This window comes from Morus notabilis, unplaced genomic scaffold (genome assembly GCF_000414095.1).
Source record: "Morus notabilis unplaced genomic scaffold, ASM41409v2 Scaffold243, whole genome shotgun sequence".
NCBI classification, from domain to species: Eukaryota; Viridiplantae; Streptophyta; class Magnoliopsida; order Rosales; family Moraceae; genus Morus; species Morus notabilis.
Window position 1 is genome coordinate 233,002 of NW_010359811.1, and position 8,450 is coordinate 241,451.

At 32.7% G+C, this 8,450-nt stretch overlaps 1 protein-coding gene across 5 annotated transcripts; it reads right to left on the reverse strand.

Moving 5' to 3' along the window:
- Nucleotides 1-1,935: 1,935 nt before the first annotated feature.
- On the reverse strand, nucleotides 1,936-4,353 carry LOC21400513. 5 transcript variants are annotated; one of them, XR_002901970.1, is made up of 4 exons: nucleotides 4,005-4,353; nucleotides 3,494-3,597; nucleotides 3,291-3,394; nucleotides 1,936-2,265 (listed from the first exon to the last, which is right to left on the reverse strand). XR_002901970.1 is itself a non-coding variant. In XM_024163732.1 (4 exons), exons 1-4 carry the CDS (start codon nucleotides 4,257-4,259, stop codon nucleotides 2,215-2,217), a joined length of 501 nt encoding a protein of 166 aa, XP_024019500.1. In that variant the 5' UTR covers nucleotides 4,260-4,353; the 3' UTR covers nucleotides 1,936-2,214. The 5 variants fall into 5 exon arrangements, 2 of the variants coding, with proteins under 2 accessions (XP_024019500.1, XP_024019501.1); XR_002901968.1 differs by having other exon boundaries at nucleotides 3,291-3,398; XR_002901969.1 differs by having other exon boundaries at nucleotides 3,291-3,408.
- Between the last annotated feature and the right edge of the window lie 4,097 nt (nucleotides 4,354-8,450).

Here is an 8,450-nt window from a genome sequence, read left to right on the forward strand (position 1 = left end):
AGAGCATTTATCACGACATAATAGTTTTTTTTTTCTTGTAAAGCTTTAAAGAAAGTGATTAGAAATTTATTTTAAATTATTTGGCTGTTACAAGTAGTTGCATACCATTTCAGCAAATAGTTTTTTCCAATTTTAGAAAAGTGAATTGTATAGTTATTGGAATATGCTAGTCAAAATTAAAATAATGGTTATAATATTCGGCCAGTAAAACAATGCATATAAGATGTGTAATTAGTTTTTCAAATTAAAATAACGTGTGAAAATTTGAAAAAGAAGATTTACCAATGTGCCTAACTAAGCGCAAATTCTTCCCCCAACAACACTTTCTTATAGCCCAAACCATTCAATCCAAATGCCATAAACATGTTTCCCTACTTCATTTACCTTTTTTTTTCGTCTCTCATTATTTACCTTTCCTTTCCCTCTTTCTCTTTCTTCATGACTTAGGAAATGACGGTTTTTTAGTTTCACTCTTCATTCTTTTTTTTCCATATATCGTTTGCCTGTTTTCCTCTCACTCCTTTTTGCCTTTCCTTTTCTTCTCTCTGTTCTCATAGCGCAAATCATTCCATCCAAATGCAATAAACATTTTTCCCTACTTCATTTACCTTTTTTTTTCATCTCTCTTTTTAACCTTTCCTTTCCTTCTTTCTCTCTCTTTATGGGTTAGAAAATGACGGTTTTTTGTTTTCACTCTTCATTCTTTATTTTTCCTATATCATTTACCTTTTTTTTCATCTGAGGGTGCGTTTAGTTACAGTGACGGAATGGTAATGTAGAGATGCAACAATGGGCCGGGGCTCGTGGGCTGACCCAAGTCCATCCTGACACAGTGATGGGCCGGGCCGGCATAGCCTGTCATTGTTCAAGGCACGGCCCAGCCCATAAATATTAGTGGGCTGGACTGGGCGAACATATATCGGCCCATAGGCCGGCCTGGCACGGCCCATGAAAAATCATGGGCCAGGCTGGGTTGGGTCGGCCCATCTAGGCCCATGATGGGCCAGCCCAGTCCAGCCCGTCTAGGCCCAAAATAAGGTTGCACAGCCCAACCCATCTAGGCCCATAATATCTTCATGTTTTTTTTCTTTTTTTTAGTAATTTTGTAAACATCTTATGTATAATTATCCTGATTGTACTCTTTTTTTCTTACTAAGGTTTTGTCCCACTGAATTTTCCTTAGAAAGGTTTTTATTTAAAAACTCAAAAATAAAAATAAAAATTAAAAAATTAAAAATTACATACTTAGATGGGCTGACCCATCTAAACCCATGATGGGCTAAGATGGGCCTTGAGTGTGCTAGTCCATTCAAGGTCCATAGCACGGCCCATCCTGGCACGTGGCACGGCCCAACCTGGCCCACGCAAAATTGGCCCGTGGTGTGAGCTGGGGCGAGGTCATTCATATACAGATCGGCCTGGTCCGGCGTGGCCCACAGCCCACGTGGGCCTAAGGAGAATGGTCGGGCCGGCCTATTTTTGCATCTCCATGGTAATGGAATAGAATTGGAATGTGCTGAAATCACAAACTGATTCTTTAGTTTGGTTGGAACTATAGAATCAATACCTGAATGAGAAGTATGTTGTTTGGTTGACAACAGAATGGAATGAAAGTAAACTGTATTTTGACAAAAATACCCTTGATTAATAATCATAAAGAATTCAATATTTAATTAATTAAAATTGTAAAAAAGTAAATTAATTATTGAAAAAAAACTTTTTATTTGAAGAATAAAATTTAAAAACTATATTTCAATCGTAAAAAAATACTAGTTGATATTTTTATGTAATAATAAATTATCACAGGCTCAAATATGATCAGTTTTGGCATCTACCATGATATGTATCGAGTAAAATGATCACTTTGACCCCTGTTAATAATAAAAATAAATCAATATATCATTCAACTACATATATAATCTCAAAATATAGTCATACACCAAAATTAGTAGATTCACTTATATATAGCATTTATCATCTGCCAAGTCAAGCAAATTCCTAATTAATACAATTTAACAAAATGAAGCATAATCCTAACAATGGGAAATGTCTTCCCTTGATGCCCCATCTGTCCCAAATGAGTAAGCTGTCGATGGAGCATCGAACAAGTGGAAAGAGTCTGGTTCGATACCGTAATCCGTTAGTGGTCTGTGCTCAAGAATACCATCATGAGATTTCACAAAATCAGGAATCTCGATATCATCCTTCTTTATATCATCCCAAAGATACTGCAAGCGGCTTACATACTTGATCTTCCAATACATACTACAATAAAAAGCAAACGAATTTAGGACCACAAATAACTGGAAAAAACTTACACGTTATGCTTCTTAATCGCATTGAGAAACTTAATTATTTAAAACGAGTGTAAATTTGGACAAATTTATATGAACATGATATCTTCAACCTTAACATAGATCGTTTTTGTTTTTGTTTATTTTTTCCCAATAGGGAAAACCAAAATTTGAGAATTCGAGGTATTTGAGACAATAGAAATATTCAAGTATAGTCTGAACATGAAAATATAATAGTTCAAGGCTCAATACTCACATACAATAGATAATCGCATGCACCTAACATAATAATTAGAACTGCTATCACTATCGAAATAATAGTTACAACCACTACGCCGAAAAGAAATAGTAGATCAAAAATATAAACGTGATACAACAATAGTGAATTAAAAATAAGAACTGAAACATGTTTGCACACAAAATTCACTCAAAACTTAACCTTCCGTTGGGGGTGTCTCACTCACAAAAAGATGTGTCACTCATCTCACATCTGAATTTTCTGAATTAACGTGGATATTACTTGAAATAAACTAAATATGAATATCTGAATTTTCTCACAATTCTTGAATTTCAATTCAACTAGAGAATACACGATGAAAACCACATAAGCTCCATGCTTCCGTTCAACTAGCTATATATTGCAGCGTGCCCTGCTTTAAATTATAAGGTCTGGGTCCTATGTATTAGACTTATCCTTTTATATAAGTTATTTTTTATGGAATAATTTCAAGGAAAAGCACTTTTAGCAGAAAAGAACTAAAAAAATTCAGCCGGAGACAGTACGACATTCATCACATTTTTCCCCTGCTATATACTTGACTAATTTATTTAGGCAAAAGCAGCAACCGGAAACCTAATATCTATCAGATTCAGCTAAGCAAGCAAACTGCCTAAATACTCCAGATCACACAGAATTACACCCAACTGAAAACTTGTGCAATTAAGGACTTACTAAGAACAATTTGGTTGACCAACACATATCACAAAATAACTCACCCTCCACTTAAGAAGAATCGAGAGTGGCAAATACAAGCCTCGAGCGGAGCCCTGGGTGGATGAAGTATGCAACTTGAAGCCTGTCCTTGAAATCAGAGGAAGGTCTTCCTAAATCCACCTCAAGATAGTTACAAGAATATTACTACTTTGACTAACGCCTTCTACACATTTTTCATATCATCCAATCACAAAATTTTTCCTACCATATAGAAGCAAAATTCCTCACTGTTCTGTAACTCCAAGTTTATGCCTTTGTTGGGCCAATTTTCTCTTGCACTGCTCTCTAGTAACTTGAATTACAAACTGGCTATTAGGAAATAAAACCAGGAAAATAGAGGATTAAAAATATTAATGATAACAATTGTAAAGATTAACTTTTTCTCTCTGAAAGTTAATTGCAATTTCAAGGCAAAAATGATTGATAAAGCCCCAATCCAAAAACAATTTAAACCCAAAAAAATTCACACATAAATAATTACTGAAACTAAAACCCCCAAAAAAAAAAAAAACTCATCTTTTTCCAGACAAATACAATCCATCTTCCATAAGAATCCATACACTAACCGAAACCAATTAGAAAATACCATAAATTTCTCATCATTACTCAAATTGAACTCAAATATGCAAAACGGAACAAAAAGCATAAACAAAACAAACCCCATAGTCAAAATCAAGGACAGAACATAAAGCTTTTAGCCGAGAGTGTTTGTGTACCGGGAAAGTATTTTCTGACGATTCGAATAATCCGATTGCTGGACTTGTTGAAACCTTGGAGGCGGAAGAACTGCAAAAGTTCGAGATCGGAGAAGTCCTCATCGCGGTCGGAAATCTGAATCCGCGGAGGAGATTCAAAGGAAAAGGAGACGCAGAGATTTGGAGGAAGGAAGAAAAAGGTCGCAAGAAGGAGAGTAGCGGCCTGTGGAGCTCGATGCTGTTTGGTCGAGCAAGTAACGGGGGCCAGGGCTTCATCTCTCTCAATCGGGGAGATTTTGGAGAAAAAATTAATGTGGCTGAATGGAAACGCCTTTCCACTGCCCCTTCGAGCGAATCGCGATTCACTCAAATTGAGTGAATGGGCTTTCCGTAGGAAAGCCTTTTCTGACCAAAAAATAGAACCAAATGATGGAATTGGATGGAATGGTCCTTTCCTTTCTATTCCATTACTTTCAATCAAACACACTTTTAATAATTAAGGTCCCGTTCACTTCGCTGACTCGAGTTTAGAATTTGAGTTGAGATGTGATTTTATGTGGGAGCTTTTTACTGTAGTAAAAAAGTTAGATGTGATTGTTTATGAGAGCTTTTTACTGTAGAAAAACTCGAATTCTAAACTCGAATCAGCGAAGTGAACGGGACCTAATTCAATTAAACACACCCTTAATAATTTAAGTAGTAAACAGTATATTAATAAATCATGTATATACTAATTATTTTTCTTAATACACTAATTAATTACTTATAATTTAATAAATATGAGTACATTACTAACATAATAATTACTAATTACTATTTTTTAATTATTTAGCATATTAATTTATTATATATAGTTTAATTACTAATATACTCATTAATGATAATTTATCCATTATTTTATATTAATAATTTATTAATTTTTATTTGCTAAATAATTATCAATGGTTAATTACTTAATATATTAATTTAATATTATTAATTACATGTACTCAAAATAAACATAAATATAACCAAACATGATTTCACTTTTTTATTATACTCAAATCAATCTCTTAAAAGACCACCAAATGTAATTTCAGAATAATTTTCAAAACAATCTCATTTTCATTTTTGTACCGAAAATAAAACCATTTTAAAAACATTACCAAACATGCCCAATTTATTTTGTGTTTAGAATCACATGAATAGGTGGAAAAAAATGTGAGGAAAAATAAGAGCGAAAATGTGTAAACTAGGAAAAATTTATACCATTTATTTTAACATAATTGTCTTTTAATATTATATATATACCTTATATTTTCAATAATTATGAATTGGTATACTGACTTTTTAAAAAATTATTTTTTTTAGTTATCTGAGCCCATTCTTTGAGACATAAAATGTCAAAAATATCTTTTTTATTAATTAATTAGAAAATAAATTGTTAAAGCTCATATTTTTAAATATATTAAGAAGTTAAAAACTCTAAAATAAAAGGCCCCGTTCATTTCGCTAATTCGAGTTTAGAATTCGAGTTTTGCTACTGTAAAAAGCTCTCACAAACAATCACATCTAACTTTTTTGCTACAGTAAAAAGCTCTCATATAAAATCACATATTAACTCGAATTAAAAACTCGAATCAGCGAACTAAACGGGCCCGAATCTCTCCTCTCTCTCTCTCCTCTTCTTTCGCTCTGAGGAGCCAAGCCCTAATGAAATTAAGGCTGTGTTTGGAGTTATTTTTATTTTTAATTTTCACATTTTTTGAGAAAGAAAAAATAAAAACGGAAAAGAAACGACATTTGGCACAATTAACGTCAAAAACGGAAATGAAAACGATTTTTTAGTTTAGTGTAAAATGAGAGAGAAATAAAAAATAATTTTTAGTCATTTTTCATTTTTTGTTTCTGTTTTTTCCTCTCTCGAGTAGAGAGAGAGACATTAATTAATTTTTTATATTAAAAATAATCTCTTGATAAAACTACTAAATATATTTTTAAAAATGATTTATGTCTTAGATTGAAAACGTTTTCATTTTCATTTTTATATAAAAAATAAAATTATTTTAGAACGAGTTCCAAACGCACCCTAAACATTTTACATTTAGACAAAAATTCAACCGACGATTTAGAAAAAAAAAAGTTTGGAATGGAAGCTAGAGCAACTAAAGCCTCCGTTAACAAGGCAGTCATAAACAATGCAAAGAACAACAAAAACAGCCCCAGAAAATTGAAAATATAAGAAAAGTTCGGACTAAAATTCATCAAAAATTGAAAACCATATTTGAGTACAACCATTATAAGGGGCGGCAACGATATCTGGGCAGTGAGATTTGGGAGCGGAGCACAACGACAAGATTTTGGGGTAGAGTGCGACGGTGAGATCTTGGTTTGGTGATTTGCATAGGAGATCTGTGTTGCGAGTTGCAGAGGATAGCGGCTGGGTTTGGCGAATTGCAAATCGCGAATGTTGGGTTGAGGTTTCTTGGATGAACGGTGGTTGGATGGGTTCGCAAGGTTCATGAAGGATCGTCTGCACTTTTTGGCAATTTGCAACTATGCCCCTGAAGTTTGAAGTCGCCCTCCACTTTACCCCTAAAATTTGTAGTCGTCTTTATTTTGTCCCCCTAAACTTTTTCATAGCTTTCACTATACTATTCTTAAATTTTGAATCTTTCTCATTTTGCTCTCTCTACTTAATTAAGATTGGTACCTGCTCATTCACCTCTATAGTAATCCGGTCACTCAACATAGTTTTTCTTATTTTCTTTGATTTTCTAAACACAGTTTGATGTCCTTTTTATCATTTTTGTTTTTTATTTAAATTATTTTCATTGATTTGATTCGAAATAAGAAATAGCAGTACCTAAATTTTACGGAAATATCGATATCAGTAAAAGTTAACCTAAAATATACAAATTCATCTTAAAACACTCTATCGACTTTTTGCTAATATCTCCAAAAAAATTTTACAAAATATTTTATCATTTAATACTACGTTTTTCAAATTGAGAGAAATTCAAAGTTTGAAGTAGCATGGAGAAAATAATGAAAAAGTTCAAAGGGCAAAGTGGAGGCGACCTCAAAGTTTACGGAGCAAAATGAGGGTGCTTCAAAGTTCAGAGGACAAAGTGGGGGTAACTCCCAAGTTCAGGAGGCAAAGTGGATGTGACCTCAAAGTTTAAGGAGCAAAGTGAGGGGGGCGACTCCAAAGTTCATGGGGCAAAGTGGGGGTGACTCTCAAGTTCAGAAGGCATAGGTATAAATCACCAAAAATTTAATTACGATTTTACTTTTAAATACCATGCACGTGAGACGTTTTTCATCTCTTTTAAATAGAAATTGAGACGAAAAGGATTAAAGTAGAAGTTCATAAAAATTTAGGATAGTAAAGTAATGATTTTCATATTTTAGTAAGCAAAGTGATAGTGACTTTAAAATTCATGAAGTATAAATGATAATAAACTAAATAATTAAGAGTCGTGATCTTTTACATTTTCTTTATAAATTGAATGGCAATTATATATTCTTAACTGTTATGACACAAATTTTTTTATCATCTTCACTGATATTTTTGGTTTTTCTCCATATTTCTATTTATGATGTGGGGTATATATGAAGATGTATTTTAAATGGGTTTCAAGTTTCAACGCAATTTTGTTGTAGGCCACAACTATAATAAAAGTGACTTATAATTTGATCGGGGCATTAAGGAGGCAAATAGAATTACTCTATTGATACTTTTACAGATATTATTCCGAAGTTCATCTATAAAGTTAACTACCCCTAAAAATATTTCAGAACCGTTGGATTTTAAATTTCAAGAAAATATTTGTCCACCTTCGTGCATTTTTTTTTTAAAGCGCGCGTCCACCTTCGATTTAACAACAAAGAAAATCACCTACTTATCGGCCTAAACAAGAAAGTTTATTTCAAAAAATTGATCAGACTAGGAGAAAACATCATTATCCAATATCTCAACTATTAAATGGAACAAAAAATGCTTTTTTTGCCTTTTTTTCCTCGACAAAAAATGTAAATTGCTCATTAGTCTTTCCTTTCTCTTTCTAATTTACAAGAATATAATTGTAACGTCAGTCACAAAATCTGCAGTGAAAATGCTTTGTTAGGAAATTTTATTCCCTAATATAATTGTGGGTCACATATTTAATTATTAATCATATCACGCCATTTAATTAATTGGACAAAATTAAGTGATCAATTTAGGAAAGTTTAATTAGATTCCTTACTAGATATGAATTAAATGAGTAGATACTCAATATTGACCTAATTAAGTTTAATAGATGCCTAATGAGACAATATATAAAGAAATTTTAGGTTATAGTCCAAATATATCAAATCATTTAACCGCACCCCATTCAAGACTTTGGTGATTTGATTGAAGAATGCGATAACCCCAAGAACGTATTTAAAAAGTGATTTCTGCTAGAGATTAATGTTGTATTAATAGAGAATGTATTTGTTCTC

What these genes read in the sequence shown, in the direction of transcription:
- LOC21400513 (XM_024163732.1), bottom strand. Translation starts at nt 4,259, where the DNA reads ATGAAGCCCTGGCCCCCGTTACTTGCTCGACCAAACAGCATCGAGCTC. An exon ending in CGTCAGAAAATACTTTCCCG is followed by an intron (nt 3,581 to 4,004) that starts GTACACAAACAC and finishes TTGTAATTCAAG; the next exon opens with TTACTAGAGAGCAGTGCAAG. An exon ending in CGATTCTTCTTAAGTGGAGG is followed by an intron (nt 2,266 to 3,290) that starts GTGAGTTATTTT and finishes TTTTTATTGTAG; the next exon opens with TATGTATTGGAAGATCAAGT.